Raw genomic sequence first — 16,005 nt, 5'->3', positions numbered from 1 at the left:
AAATATCGGGACTGTCCCGGTCACCCTAGCAGTCAGTCATCTTTTGAGTCAGTCCACAGTGCATGTGTTAAAAGATTCTTTTCATGTTCTGCTGAATGATAAATGCCAGAGAATTTTCATCTATACATCATGCTATGTCAGAATGAACACCACTGAAAAAACACTTTCTATAAGAGGAGTTCCAGATTGTTGGTTTTATTGAAATATTGTTGTTTTTGGATGGGAGGCACACAAATTATTTCCTTATACTTGACTTTTAAAAAATAAAATTCTTTTGTCAAATAGTGAGTAGAAATTATTTGTTTCTTTATATATAGATATATAGATATATACTGAAACATTTCTAGCACTGTATGAAGCACTCACTGTATTTATGAAATTTAAAGTTGCTCTATGAAATCTGACATATTGCTTCACACAAAATAGCACTTATTTTCTTTAAAAATACAGTCTTAATCATGCCCCATGATTAGAATATATTTGTAGGTACAGCTAGGTTAACTTTCACTAAACTACCAATACCATGTAAATGGAGTAAATTCGTAGTAAACTACTTATACTGTAAGGGAGAAAAATCATCCCATATTAAAGAAGGGTTCATTGTGCAAACAAAGTGATTTTATTTGAAACAGAAAGTAACAGCATGTCCTCACCATTTTATTAGCTATTAAATTTTTAAGTGCACACCTAATGAGAACACTGAAGATTTTAAAAATTAAGCATTAGCAATAATTGCTTTAAGAACTGATATACAGTATATGGCAAGTACAGAAGACATTTCTGACATAGGTATGGTTCTTGTATACTTCTAAGGGTAGGTCTACACTTACCCGGTAGTTCGGCGGCGAGCGATCGAACTTCTGGGTTCGATCTATCGAGTCTTGTCTGGACGCGATAAGTCGAACCCGGAAGTGCTCGCCGTCGACTGCGGTATTCCAGCTAGACGAGAGGAGTACCGCGGAGTCGACAGGGGAGCCTGCCTGCTGCGTGTGGACCGAGGTAAGTTAGAACGAAGGTACTTCGAACTTCAGCTACGTTATTCACGTAGCTGAAGTTGCGTACCTTAGTTCGAATTAGGGGGTTAGTGTAGACCTGGCCTAAGAAGTTACATTTAACAGGCTATATTAGCCATCTGCTGCATGTGCACAATTCTCACTGACTGCAGTGGGAGTTGTATGTGCAACCAACTGCAGCATTCGGCCCATTACTTGCTCTAGTGCTATATATTTCACTATGTTCTGTTACCATCAAATCAGGTATTAATGTGTTAAATATGTTAATCTTGAGTATTGTTTTTTTTTTTAACTCTGCAGAACCCCTCACTTGAATCAGATATTTGGATTGTACCTCACAATGAATGACAGTTTATTTATCTAAGCTTATGTGGAACTTATTAGTTCTAGCTTTTTCTTTTCCAGTTGGTGCCTGGGTTTGTCTATTTTGGCCAGCTGGAAGTAGCTTTTGATTTTCCTTGGTTGCCAGTCAGCCACCTCTTCATTCTTCAGTGTTTAATTACCTTGTTTATGAAGTGAACAAAAAGATCATAGTCACATTATGCTGCTTAGAGAAAACCATGCATTTCTATGCTAGATTTAATAATAGAATACCAAAAATAAATAAATAAAAGCATTTATATTTCTTTCCTTAGGATATGTCAGCTCGAGGATCATCTTCACAGCTTCCTAAACCTTTTGATCCTGAGCCAGTAGCTAAATACGGCACGCTGGATGTGACTTTTGACTATGACTCACAAGAACAGAAGCTTCTAGTAACAGTGACAGCTGTCACAGACATCCCAACATATAACAGGACAGGTGGAAACTCATGGCAAGTACATCTAGTTCTCCTACCTATAAAAAAACAGAGAGCAAAAACCAGCATCCAGCGGGGACCATGCCCTGTCTTCGCAGAGACATTCAAATTTAATCACGTTGAATCTGAGATGATTGGGAATTATGCAGTTCGCTTTAGACTGTATGGTGTACGTCGCATGAAAAAAGAGAGGATTGTGGGGGAAAAGATTTTTTACTTAACCAAATTGAATCTTCAAGGGAAGATGTCAGTACCAGTGATAATGGAGCCTTCTTACAGTCTTTCTGTGAGTATTGTACAAAGCAGAATAAGTATGTAATTATATAAATTGTCCTGAATTTATTAGGAATAGTTTATATATTTATAGAGACAACACTTCCACTGACTTCCCCCCCTCCACATTGTCATGCACACTTTATGCAAAATAACAGTTTGGGGGAGGCGGTCCAATTAACTACTGTTAGGTATATTTATTTCTCATGTGTAGAAGCTGCCTATACGTTTTCATTTTAATTACTTTGGTATTTTCACTATAAAATATTATAATAGTAATAGGAGGATAAAATTATTATATTGAGATTAGTTTTACAGGTTTGATTTATCAACCTGTTAACCATTGTGCTTTCATTTTTAAAAATCTATATTAGTCGGTGATTTTCGTCTTCTGTAGTAAAATCCAGTTTGTAATATAATACACATGCTTTGCTTTCCCAGAAACAATGGAAATAGGAAACCTGAAGGTGCTGAAACCCTTATTTTAATGACTTCAGAGGACAAGCAAAATAAAATATTTAATTTCTTTTTAGTCACATTAATGTATAAAGGACAATAATCTGTTGGGATTTGAAATGAGAATCAGCTAAAAAATATAATATGGAGTCCTAGTGCTGGAACAGGTGATATAAGAGGACTTTATCATGTCCCATTTTTTATGATTCTGTAAGGAACACAAGGGAATCCTGGGTAGTGCTTTCTGAGGACAAACTCTGTTCACTTACCTTAAGTAAACTTTCTCACTATTGAAGTGCTTAATACAAGAGCAATGAAAAATATTTGAAACAAAATTGAAAATACTCTAAATTTTCTATTTTTCAAGTGCCTGAGGGTTCTGCAACAATGAAATATGTTTTGCAACATTTTTGTGTCAGTGAAAATTGTGCTGAGGTTGAGTTCCTTCCGCTCCCCCATGCCCTTTGGATGTTAACAAGAGCTTTCTTGTGATGAAGTTTTGAGTTTTAAGCTCAGTTGGGTTTTGTCACATGGCTGAAATTCTGATTAGGGGTCTGATTCAAAGCTCATTGAAGCCCGTGGATCAGGCCATAGATGAGCATATACCTCATGTGCTCATCGGAAGTAATTTTGACTTATTTTCTAAGGCCAGTCTACACTTAACCAGTACAGTAACTCCTCACTTAACGTTGTAGTTATGTTCCTGAAAAATGCGACTTTAAGAGAAACAATGTTAAGCGAATCCAATTCCCCCATAAGAATTAATGTAAATAGGGGGGTTAGGTTCCAGGGAATTTTTTTCACCAGACAAAAATATATATAAAGTTTTAAACAAACAATTTAATTCCTTACCAGCAGTGATGATTGTGAAGCTTGGTTGAGGTGGTGAAGTTAGAGGGTGGAAGAGGGTGGGTCATTTCCCGGGGAATGCTTTACTGCTAAATGATGAACTAGCATTCGGCTGAGCCCTCAAGAGTTAACACATTGTTGTTAATGTAGCCTCACGCTCCGCAAGGCAGCACAAGTGGAGGGAGGGGAGACAGCATGGCTGACAGAGATAGAGACACACACCCTGTGGGTGGGGGGGAGAGAGAGAGAGAGATGTGCATTGCCCCTTTAAATAAGCTGATACCACTCTAAGTACATTGCCTTTAAAAAGATTAGGAAGTTGAGACAGCAGCTGCGGCCAGCAAGCTCTCTCCATCCTGAGCCCTGTCGTGTTCCCACTCTGCTCTATATGGAGAACGGGTAAGCGGGGGGCAGGAGTGGGGGGAGGGGACACCCTGACATTAGCCCCCCTGTTCCCCTCCCCAACCCCCACACACAGCAAGCAGGAGGCTCCCCGGAGCAGCTCCAAGGCAGAGGGCAGGAGCAGCACATGGCAGTGCGGGGAGGGACAGCTGAATTGCCAGCAATTGATAGCCTGCTGGGCGGCTGCTGCACAGGGAACTTAGGGGAGCGGGGAGCTGATAAGGAGGCTGCCGGTCCACCTTGGTTCCAAGCCCCCACCAGTTAGCTGCAACGGGCTGCTCTTTCTGCAAGCAGTGGACAAAGCAGGCGGCTGCCAAACAACATCATAAGGGAGCATTGCGCAACTTTAAACAAGCATGTTCCCTAATTGATCCGCAACGTAACAACAAAACAGTGTTAACCTGGACGACTTTAAGTGAGGAGTTACTGTAGATCAACACTGCTACATCAATCGCAGCAGTGCCGATTTAGTGGGTCTGGTGAAGACCCGCTAAGTCAATGGCAGAGTGCTCTCCCGTTGACTCCAGTACTCCAACTCCCCGAGAAGAGTAAGGTAAGTTGGCAGGAGAGCATCTCCCGTTGACACAGCACAGTGTAAACACCGCGGTAAATTTACATAAGCTATGTCGACTTCAATCACGTTATTCCTGTAACTGAAGTAGCGTAACTTAGGTCAATTTACCATGATAGTGTAGACCAGCCCTTGGGAGGGAGAGTGGAGCTATGTCTCTGAAAGACATCAAAGATGATACTGAGATCATTATCCACTAAAGATGGTAGATATAGGTACCAGGGTTTCAGTCTTCCCCTCCCGCTCCTTCACTAAAAGCATACCAGTAATGGGGGAAATGGAGATTATTGGTGGGTCAAAGGGTCTTTTACATAGCCTGTTGCTGGTGTAAGAATTGCATAGGAATGGAAGGTCAGATGGCCTGAAAGAAGCCTTCATATGTTTGGATAGTTTGAATAGGAATTCGTACTTCTGGACTTATGTGAACCAGTTTCCAAATCTTTTCAACTCCATACATTCTAAGGATTGTTGTTTACTATGGTTTTAGATATAGTTTTTCAGTGGGAAGGCTGACTGATGACTGCATGCTCTGAAGTGTACATGATTCCACAGTAAAGTTAAGGTTTGCATTTTGTAATGTTATTGTCCTTGTAGTCCTAAAAGCAGGGCTAGGATTACTTAAAGGGGAAAAGGAGAGGATTATTTTAATTTGGGCAGCTACAACTGAGTAGGGAAACTTGGAAATTATAAATCTCATACTTACATAGGTTCTAAATCCAGAACCAAATTTGTCTTATGCTAGTGTTAGTGTGTTTTGTTACTAAACACTAGCTGTATTTGACTGATCCTTTGTACATACAGATATTGGCTCCCTTCTCCCCTCTGGTTCTCATTATTTTAATTGTACATATTAGATATATTTATATATTAAATATATTTTAATTTTAAAATATATTTATATGTTAAACATTAAACATATGTGTCACTGAACCTTTCTAACTTCACTGAAACATCTGTAGTAGTCTCTTCTGAACAAGTTTATCTTACTTGCTCCTGCCTGATAGTATATTAATAAATTCTTATTTGCTAATCATCAATCTGGGAGCAGTGCACGTCCTGCATAAATCTCATGGAGCATAACTTCAGTTCCACCTTTAAAAATACTTAGAAGGATCCTAGTTAGAGTCCAGATCAACAGGTTAGTTCACCTCTGCCCCTACCCCACAGATGCATATGGTTACTGGTGTGTCTGGTAGCAACCTTTCCCACTTCAGGGACATACGGGTATAGGGTCAAGTACAGTCCTTGGTGGGTGTTCTTGAAGTCCATCCACATTACTGTGTTCCTTATACATGGCTCAGTACCACATCTTAACTCCTCCTCATAACCTCACAAGTCCTGTTCCTCACCCGAGATAAAATATCCCCTCTCCTTCTGCATTCTGACGGATGTCTTACACCATCAGCTGCATCCAGAGCCTTATCGTCACTCTTCTCCCCCTGCTCTCCTCTCTGCTCTTTTTCTACCATAAAGAGTGTATGTATGTAAAGAATATATTTTTCTCTCTCTTACTTTCCCTCTTCCCCACAAAAGGAAAATACTCATATATGGTCATTATCAGATTTCAGCTGTTCTGGTCTTTTTGGCTGATTATCTAAGTTCATGTGTCCATGTGATTCTTTTAGATCAGTTAGCAGTCTGATACTTCTGAACAAAAGATTTTGTTTATCTATCTGAAGTAGATAGGATCACTGAAGTGGTTGTGCACTTTCCTCCAAAGGGATTGGAAAACTGTTCATCATTCTTTTCATCCAAATAAATAAGAAAAATTGTCTTCTTGTGCAAGAAATTGGATCAGAGTCTCTGGTATTGTATGAGTAGAAAAACAATTTTAACAGTTTATTGGCAGATGAGCAAAAATTATTTGGATAAAATCAAAACACTAACCCTCCCCCTTAACACTGTCCACCAGAAGTTGCTGTTTGGGATAGAACAAAAAAACCCCAACCATTTAATATCCTCTGAATCTGAATTCAGAAGTTACTTTTGGAGGTACAGTGTGGAAAATCCCAACACATCTGAATAGTACATTCCATTTATTTTAATCAAATATTTTGTCCATTCCTAATTGAGGGCTTGGAGGTGGAGGAAGGGTTGGTGTTCAGATTCAACTTGCTGCAAACCTGTATTAGTACACTTGAGCACCTTCTTGACTACTGAGCTACCTAATCCAACTTTGCAATCTAAATGATCACTTTTTAAAACTCTCTATAGAGAAAGATTTCTTGCAGAAGAGGTGACAGCACTTGCAGTACTTTACAAATAATTTTCCTTGTTCGTATACCTGTTATGCCTTTTAATGAGTAGGCATAATGATCTTTCGCCTTACATCCCTGTGCTAGTCGTTTTGCTGTGAATAATTCAATATAAGTTTCTCACTCTCCATCCTTGGATATACTAGATGTGATCCCAGTGATAGTGACTAGACACTGAGCAGGTGTGTGTGCATCAAACATTTGTGAAAATATGCTTAATTTGGCCTCTGGAATTGTGCAAGAAACATTTTAGTTTGAGTTATTTTTAGTGAAGTAAGGCATTCAGATTTATCAGTTTAGAAGCTGATGTTTATTCATTTATTATACAGACGCTCCCCGGATTACGCAAGACCCAACTTACGCAAATTCGCACTTACGGAAAAAGTTCCATAAGCCAGAAATAGGATTTTTGAGTTGCGAACATTTTTGCATAACAGGTATACGTTTCCGACTTATGCAAAATTCAAGTTACACAAGGCTTTCTGGAACGGAACGATTGCGTAAGTCGGGGTGAGTCTGAACATTTCTTCATGCACTGTGCATTGGTTTCATGTTGCTCTTTATCTGTGGCACACATTATATAGCAGTCCTACAGGATATAGTAGGGCTACATTTGTCAAAAAATTACTTTCTCAGAAAAGCATTTTAAAACTAAAACTTTTAAACTTCATCACGGTCATGAGGATTCATGGCCATTGGGGACTGAGGCTGACAAGTTTTATATAAATTAGGGCTATCAAGCAATTAAAAATATTAATTGCGATTAATTGCACTGTTAAACAATAATAGAATACTATTTATTTAAATATTTTTGGATGTTTTCTACCTTTTCAAATATATTTATTTGAATTACAACACAAAATACAAAGTGTACAGTGCTCACTTTATATTTATTTTTATTACAAATATTTGCACTGTAAAAAACAAAAGAAATAGTATTTTTCAATTCACCTAATACAAATACTGTAGTGCAATCTGTTTACCATGAAATTTGAACTTACAAATTTAGAATTATATACAAAAAAACTGCATTCAAAAATAAAACAATGTAAAACTTTAGAGCCTACAAGTCCACTCAGTCCTACTTTTTCTTCAGCCAATCGCTCAGACAAACGAGTTTTTTTACATTTGCAGGCGATAATGCTGCCCTCTTCTTCCTTACAATGTCACCTGAAAGTGAGAACAGGCGTTTGCATGGCATTATTGTAGCCAGTGTCATAAGATATTTACATGCCAGATGTGCTAAAGATTCTTATGTCCCTTCATGCTTCAACCACCATTCCAGAGGACATTCGTCCATGCTGATGCCGGATTCTGCTCAATAATGATCCAAAGCAGTGCGGACCAATGCATGTTCATTTTCATCATCTGAGTCAGATGCCACCAACAGAACGTTGCTTTTCTTTTTTGGTGGTTTTGGTTCTGTAGTTTCTGCATCAGAGTGTTGCTATTTTAAGACTTCTGAAAGTATGCTCCACACCTCATCCCTCTCAGATTTTGGAAGGTATTTCAGATTCTTAAACCTTGGGTTGAGTGCTGTAGCTATCTTTAGAAATCTGATATTGGAACTCTCTTTGTGTTTTGTCAAATGTGCAGTGAAAGTGTTCTTAAATCAAACAACTTATGCTGGGTTGTCATCCTAGACTATCATAATACAAAATATATGATAGAATGCGGGTAAAACCATGGAGTAGGAGACATACAATTCTCCTCCAAGGAGTTTAGTCATAAATTTAATTAACACAATTTTTAAAACAAGCATCATCAGCATGGAAGCATGTCCTCTGGAATGGTGGTCCAAGCATGAAGAGGCATGTGAATGTTTATCATATCTGGCATGTAAATACTTTGCAATGCTGGCTATGAAAGTATCATGCGAATGCCTTTTCTCACTTGTAGGTGACATTGTAAATAAGAAGCAGGCAGCATTGTCTCCCGTAAATGTAAACAAACTTGTTTCTCTTAGCGATTGGCTGAACAAGAAGTAGGACTGAGTGGACTTGTAGGCTCTAAAGTTTTACATTGTTCTTCTTCGAGTGCTTGCTCATATCCATTCCATTAGGTGTGCGCGCGCCGCGTGCACGATCGTCGGAAAATTTTCTACCCTAGCAACGCCGGCGGGTCGGCTGTGGAGCCCCCTAGAGTGGCGCCTTCATGGCGCTGAATATATACCCCAGCCGACCCGGCGCCCCCTCAGTTCCTTCTTACCGCCCCTGACGGTCGTTGGAACTGTGGAGCGCGGCGTAGCTGTTCTCCACTCTCCCTAGCTTATTCAGTCATTCACAGTTATAGTTATAGTTATAGTTGTTTACAGTTAAATAGTTGGTTTTTTCACTTGTTAATAGTTGTTATATAGTTCAAGGGGATTAAGGGGGTTGTCTCCCCCTTTTTCCCCCGGCCGCGTGGCCGGGCTCATGCCCAAGGCTCCCGGCTTCAAGCAGTGCGCCTCCTGCGCTAAGCCTATGCCAACGAGCGACCCGCACGACTCGTGTCTGAAGTGCCTGGGAGAGTCCCATCAAACAGATAAGTGCAAGATCTGTAAGGCCTTCAGACCGAGGACCAAGAAGGAGCGGGACTTTCGGCTCCGGCAACTCCTTATGGAGGCGGCACTTAGCCCGGACGCTCCATCAGCGCGTCAGGCCCCGGCACATGGCACCTCGGTGCGCAGTGCCCCGGCGGCACCGACCATTCCGACCACGCGAGTGGCGTCGGACAAGCCTCCACGGCACCGGACCTCGTCGGCACCGCAATCACAGCAAGTGCCTCAGCGCCGTTCATTATCCCCGGGACATAAAAAAGCCCATAAGACGGGGACCTCCGTGCCGAAGACGCCGGCTCCCCCAGTGCCGGGGGTAGAGCCGCGTCCGCCTGTGGAGCACCGGAAACAGGTGCCTCCAGCACCGTCGACTCCGGCTTCGAGGCCGTTGAGTCCGGTGCAGACAGGGTCACCACCGAGACCGGCGGTGATACAGTGCCTCCCGTCAACCCCAGAGACCTTCGCGACGGCGAGAGACTTGATCGCTCTCACGGAGCCGGCACCGCCCCAACCACCGGCACCGTTGACTCGTCCGGTCCAGTCTAGGGGGAAACCTGCCTTGATGCGCCCTCCATCGCAGGGGCTGGAACCACGGCACCGGTCCAGGTCCCGAAGCAGGTCCCCACGCCGCTCGCAGTCCCGGCGCCGGATATCACCTCGGCACCGGTCGTACTCGCGGCCAAGATCTTCGTCGCGGCACCGCTCTACGTCTCGGCACCGCTATGATCGTCGGCACCGATCAACATCGAGACGTAGTTCTCGGCACCGCTACGATCGACGCTCGACGTCGAGAGGCCGCTCCCGGCACCGGGCCTACTCCAGGTCATCGTCGAGGTCCAGATCCGACTCCCGGCACCGGCGAGGTCATCGGCACCGATCGCGATCCCGGCACCGATCGCCGGCACCGCGTGGAGATAGAACATCTCCGGACCGGCACCGTGCGGCACCGCATCCCACAGGATTCGTCTCGGCGCACTCGGCACAGCCATGGCCATCGAGATCGGTGTCTCGCTCCTCTGAGGACTTATCGAGATCGGCATACCCCCCTCAGGGGCAAGCCGAGGAGCAGGACATAGGCCATTGGCAGGAGGTAGCAGAGGACCCTGCTCATGGCCCATCTCACTGGTCGTTCTGGACCCCGTGGGCGTACCATCAGGCGCAAGGGGCTCCAATAACTTCGACCTCTCGCTCGGGTCACTCCGATAGAAGGGCCCCAGAGTCCACCATCTCTCGGCCTCCGCCAGGGGGCATGGAGGCTTCCGTGTCCGCACCACCTGACGTCCTGGACCCAAGGGCAGGTGATGCTCCGGCCCAGGAGCAGGGAGACCAGGAACCTCCCTTGGATCCTTTACCACCAGAGGCATCTTCCTCTTCCTCTCCGGATGAGGCAGTGGCGGGCACGTCGTGCACAGGTCCACCCCCAATAGATCTTCGGGCTCATCAGGACCTCCTACGTAGGGTGGCCCGTAATATGGACCTGCAGGCGGAGGAGATAGTGGAGGTGCAGGACCCCATTGTAAATATCCTCGCGGCGGATGTCCCATCAAGAGTGGCGTTACCCCTGATCCGCACGATCCAGGCTAATGCAAATACGATATGGCTAACTCCTGCCTCTATCCCACCCACAGCGAGAGGGGTGGAAAGAAAGTACTTTGTCCCCTCCAAAGACTACGAGTACTTGTATACCCATCCCCAGCCGTGTTCACTGGTGGTGTCATCAGTGAATGCAAGGGAGCGCCACGGTCAACAGGCCGCAGCGCCCAAATCGAAGGAGGCTAAGCGCCTCGATTTGTTTGGCCGTAAAGTTTATTCAGCCGGAGGGCTGCAACTTAGAGCGGCTAACCAGCAGGCGCTCCTGAGCCGCTACAACTTTAACTCCTGGAACTCTATGGGGAAGTTCAAGGAATTGGTTCCCCAAGAGTCCAGGGAGGAGTTTGGGGCCTTGGTAGAGGAGGGTAAGAAGGTGGCTCGGACCTCCTTACAGGCCTCCTTGGACATAGCGGACTCGGCTGCGAGAACCCTGGCTTCGGGCATCGCTATGCGAAGGACCTCCTGGCTCCAAGTTTCGGGTTTGCCCCCGGAATTGCAACAAACCCTGCAGGATTTGCCCTTCGAAGGACAGGGGTTGTTCTCGGAGAAGACGGACTCTCGCCTGCAGAGCCTCAAGGACTCCAGGACAATCATGCGCTCCCTGGGGATGCATGTTGCGGGTCCTCAGCGCAGGCCATTTAGGCCTCAGCCTCAGCGCTTCTACCCCCCCCCCCCACCTCGTCAGAGACAGGACTCGGCCCGGAGGCGTGGGCGAGGTGGTAGACGAAGGTGGACCGGCCCTCAACCCGGTCAGAACCAAGGGCCACCAAGGCCACCCGCAGGCCCCAGGCAGAACTTTTGAAGGTGCGGTCGAGGACGGCGCCCCAGTCATCCCCCAGGATCCAGCCCCCTCCTTTCGGGATCGCCTCTCCCACTTCCACCGTGTTTGGTCCCTTATAACTTCGGACCGTTGGGTCCTTCGCACGGTGGAGAGGGGATACGCTATCCAGTTTTCTTCAATCCCCGCCTCCCATCCCCCTTCCCCGTCCCTCTTCAGGGACCCTTCTCACGAGCAACTTCTTATACAGGAGGTTTCCACGCTCCTTGCTATGGGGGCCATAGAGGAGGTTCCAGTAGAGTTAAGGGGCAAGGGATTTTATTCCCGTTACTTCCTCATTCCCAAGTCCAAAGGAGGTCTGCGACCCATCTTGGACTTGCGCGGACTCAACAAATTCGTAGTAAAGTTGAAGTTCCGCATGGTCTCTCTGGGGGCCATTATCCCTTCCCTCGATCCTGGAGACTGGTTCGCCGCCCTCGACATGAAAGACGCATACTTTCACATCGCAATTTACCCGCCTCACAGACGCTTCCTGCGATTCGTAGTAAGCAAAGTGCACTATCAATTTGCAGTCCTTCCCTTCGGCCTATCCTCGGCCCCAAGAGTGTTCACGAAATGTATGGCTGTCGTGGCAGCGTACCTTCGTCGGCAAGGGATACAGGTGTTCCCGTACCTAGACGACTGGCTGGTACGCGGTCGCACCAAAGAGCAAGTTCGAGCTCACATCCACATAATAGTGCACACATTCAACGAGTTGGGCATCCTACTCAACAAGGACAAATCCACTCTAGAACCTACCCAGAGAATAGAATTCATCGGCGCAGTCCTAGACTCCAGATGTGCACAAGCCATCCTGCCAGACAACCGCTTTTGTACCATCTCGGGCCTCATTCAAGGGCTCAAGGCCTTCCCAACTACCACGGTGAGGTCGTGCCTCACCCTGCTGGGTCACATGGCTTCCTGCACGTACGTAACCAGGCATGCCAGACTTCGGCTTCGCCCACTCCAAACCTGGGTGTCGTCGATATACCGCCCACATCGGGACAGCCTGAACATGGTGGTCACGGTCCCGAACTCGGTCCTGACCTCCCTCACCTGGTGGCTAGATCACAATGTGGTTTGCGAGGGGATGCCGTTTCACGCCCCACAACCCTCTCTGCACCTGGTCACAGACGCTTCATCTCTGGGTTGGGGCGCCCATCTCAACGAACACCATACCCAGGGCCTGTGGACTGCACCTCAGCTAGCCCTGCACATCAATGTTCGGGAACTGATGGCGGTGCGCCTGGCGTGCCAGGCATTTCTCAATCTCCTACGTGGCCGCTGTGTGTTAGTTCTCATTGACAACACCACGGCCATGTTTTACATCAACAAGCAAGGAGGAGCACGTTCGTCAATTCTATGCCAAGAGGCCATTCGCCTGTGGGACTTCTGCATCGCCCACTCAATCCATCTCATGGCATCGTTCCTCCCTGGAGTCCAGAACACTTTAGCGAACCGACTCAGCAGGTCCTTTCAGACGCACGAGTGGTCTATCCGTCCGGACATCATACATTCCGTCTTCCAGAAGTGGGGATTTCCCCAGATAGACCTGTTTGCATCTCGAGACAACAGGAAGTGCCACGTGTTCTGCTCCCTGCAAGGTCGAGCTCCGGGCTCCCTCTCGGATGCGTTTCTCCTTCCCTGGAAAGACCACCTGTTTTATGCCTTCCCTCCGTTTCCTCTGGTCCACAAGGTATTGCTCAAATTGCGCAGAGACCAGGCACAGGTAATTCTGGTCGCTCCAGCGTGGCCGAGACAACATTGGTACACCACACTGTTGGAGCTCTCGGTTCAGACACCGATCCCGCTTCCATTATGTCCGGATCTCATCTCTCAGGACCACGGCCGGCTGCGTCACCCCGACCTGCAATCTCTTCACCTCACGGCGTGGCTGCTCCATGGTTCACCCATGCAGAGCAACAATGCTCACTCTCGGTCCAACAGATTCTGCTGAGCAGTAGGAAGCCTTCAACAGGGACCACATACTTGGCCAAGTGGAAGCGGTTCTCCTGTTGGTGCGAACAACGAGCCACGTCCCCGTTACAGGCACCTATTCCTCTCATTTTGGAATATCTCCTCTCCCTAAAATAGCAGGGGTTGGCGATATCTTCAATTAGAGTTCACCTGGCCGCTATATCGGCCTTTCACCCAGGGGAACTCGCGTCCTCGGTATTCTCTAACGCGATGGTCGTTAGATTCCTCAAGGGCTTAGACCGGATGTACCCACAACAACGTCAGCCCCTTCCGACGTGGGACCTCAACCTGGTTCTCTCCAAGCTCACAGGTCCTCCATTCGAGCCACTGGCCACCTGTTCACTTTTGTACCTATCCTGGAAGACAGCCTTCCTCGTAGCCATCACCTCAGCAAGGCGCGTTTCTGAACTCAGGGCGCTTACATCCGAGCCCCCTTACACAGTTTTCCATAAGGATAAAGTGCAGCTTCGTCCACATCCTGCCTTTCTCCCTAAGGTGGTTTCTCCTTTTCATATCAACCAGGATATATTTCTCCCGGTCTTTCATCCTAAACCACATGCTACTCGCCAGGATCAACGTTTGCATTCTCTGGACGTACGCAGGGCCCTGGCTTTCTATATTGACCGCACAAGGCACTTTAGAAAGACGACGCAACTCTTCGTTGCAGTGGCCGACCGAATGAAAGGCTCACCGGTCTCCTCACAACGCCTATCCTCCTGGATTACGTCTTGCATCCGGACTTGCTATGACCTGGCAGGTGTCTCAGCACCGCACCTCACCGCTCACTCCACGAGGGCCCAAGCTTCCTCGACTGCTTTCCTGGCGCAAGTTCCGATCCAGGACATTTGTAGAGCTGCGGTTTGGTCATCAGTCCACACGTTTACAGCTCACTATGCACTAGTGCAGCAGTCCAGGGACGATGCTGCCTTCGGATCAGCGGTTTTGCACACAGCAATGTCTCACTCCGACCCCACCACCTAAGTTGGGCTTGGGAGTCACCTAATGGATATGAGCAAGCACTCGAAGAAGAAAAGACGGTTACTCACCGTTGTAACTGTTGTTCTTCGAGATGTGTTGCTCATATCCATTCCAAACCCGCCCCCCTTCCCCACTGTCGGAGTAGCCGGCAAGAAGGAACTGAGGGGGCGCCGGGTCGGCTGGGGTATATATTCAGCGCCATGAAGGCGCCACTCTAGGGGGCTCCACAGCCGACCCGCCGGTGTTGCTAGGGTAGAAAATTTTCCGACGATCGTGCACGCGGCGCGCGCACACCTAATGGAATGGATATGAGCAACACATCTCGAAGAACAACAGTTACAACGGTGAGTAACCGTCTTTTTTGTTATTGAGTGCAGTTATGTAACAAAAAATCAACATTTGTAAGTTGCATTTTCACGATAAAGAGATTGCACTACAGTACTTGTATTAAGTGAATTGAAAAATACTATTTCTTTTGTCATTTTTACAATGCAAAAATTTGTAATCAAAAGTAATATAGAGTGTGCGCTGTACACTTTGTATTCTGTGGTGTAATTGAAATCAATATATTTGAAAATGTAGAAAAACATCCAAAAATATTTAATAAATTTCAATTGGTATTCTATGGTTTAACAGTGCAATTAAAACTGCGATTAATCGCAATTAATTTTTTTAATCATGATTCATGTTTTTTAGTTAACCGCGTGAGTTAACAGTGATTAATCGACAGCCCTAATAAAAATGGTTGTGTCTTAGATCTGTGGATGATTGTATTCCCATACTAAGTCTTCCCCTAATACATTCCATTCATTGTCCTATTTTAGAAATCTGGAGTTGAATATTAAAATTTGAACATACTGATTTATCTTAATTATTAGCAGGTGGCCTTCCAGTTTAATAGATTAAAAGGGGAAAAACAACTAAGCCATTTCAATTTACAGTAAATGAACCAACTTCAAATGAAAGATCTTGTTCATAATATTTTATATAATTAAAGTTCTGTCTAAAATTAAATTAATCTAAGTATCAATGACTTTATGCTACATTGCATAAATACATTAATGTAGTTTATAAAATCATCTCTACCAAAGTAAGATTCAGTTATCACTAAACACTGAAAGATTTAAAAATATATTTTTGTATATTTGATTTAGGACCACAAAGTCTACTTTATCCCACAGATTTTTCTCTAATAATCTCTTATTGAGAATGGATAATAATTCAAAATTGCACCTAAAGCTGTGTGCTGTAAACATGTAATTCAACTCTGTACTCCTACAGATCCCAGTGCCCTGTGTATCAACGGTGCTTACCCATCAGATCTGGCTAGGTTTGGTATCTGTGGTTCTTCCCTGTGGGGACCTGTGACCAATAGAGTACCGTGACCCAAATCAGACTTCTCAGAACAAAAGTATTGTTTTATTTAGCCATACAAACAAAGCATTCCAGAGAAAAGGATCTTAAAACAAAAGACCTACACACGTCTATC

General features: G+C 45.5%; 1 protein-coding gene across 10 annotated transcripts in view; it reads left to right on the top strand.

Annotated features, from left to right (window-relative positions):
* The window catches only part of SYT14 (synaptotagmin 14), a 210,480-nt gene that overhangs the window by 150,955 nt on the left and 43,520 nt on the right, over nucleotides 1–16,005 (top strand). For all 10 annotated transcript variants that reach the window (XM_065589530.1, XM_065589531.1, XM_042855127.2 and 7 more), the window contains one exon: nucleotides 1,649–2,098. In XM_065589530.1, coding sequence (XP_065445602.1) covers nucleotides 1,649–2,098 — 450 coding nt within the window. The remainder of the gene's footprint in view (nucleotides 1–1,648; nucleotides 2,099–16,005) is intronic.

This window comes from Chrysemys picta, chromosome 3, assembly GCF_011386835.1.
Source record: "Chrysemys picta bellii isolate R12L10 chromosome 3, ASM1138683v2, whole genome shotgun sequence".
In the NCBI taxonomy this organism is placed as follows: domain Eukaryota; kingdom Metazoa; phylum Chordata; order Testudines; family Emydidae; genus Chrysemys; species Chrysemys picta.
Note: the sequence above shows the minus strand (reverse complement) of the source record. Positions and strands in the feature narration are given on the sequence as shown.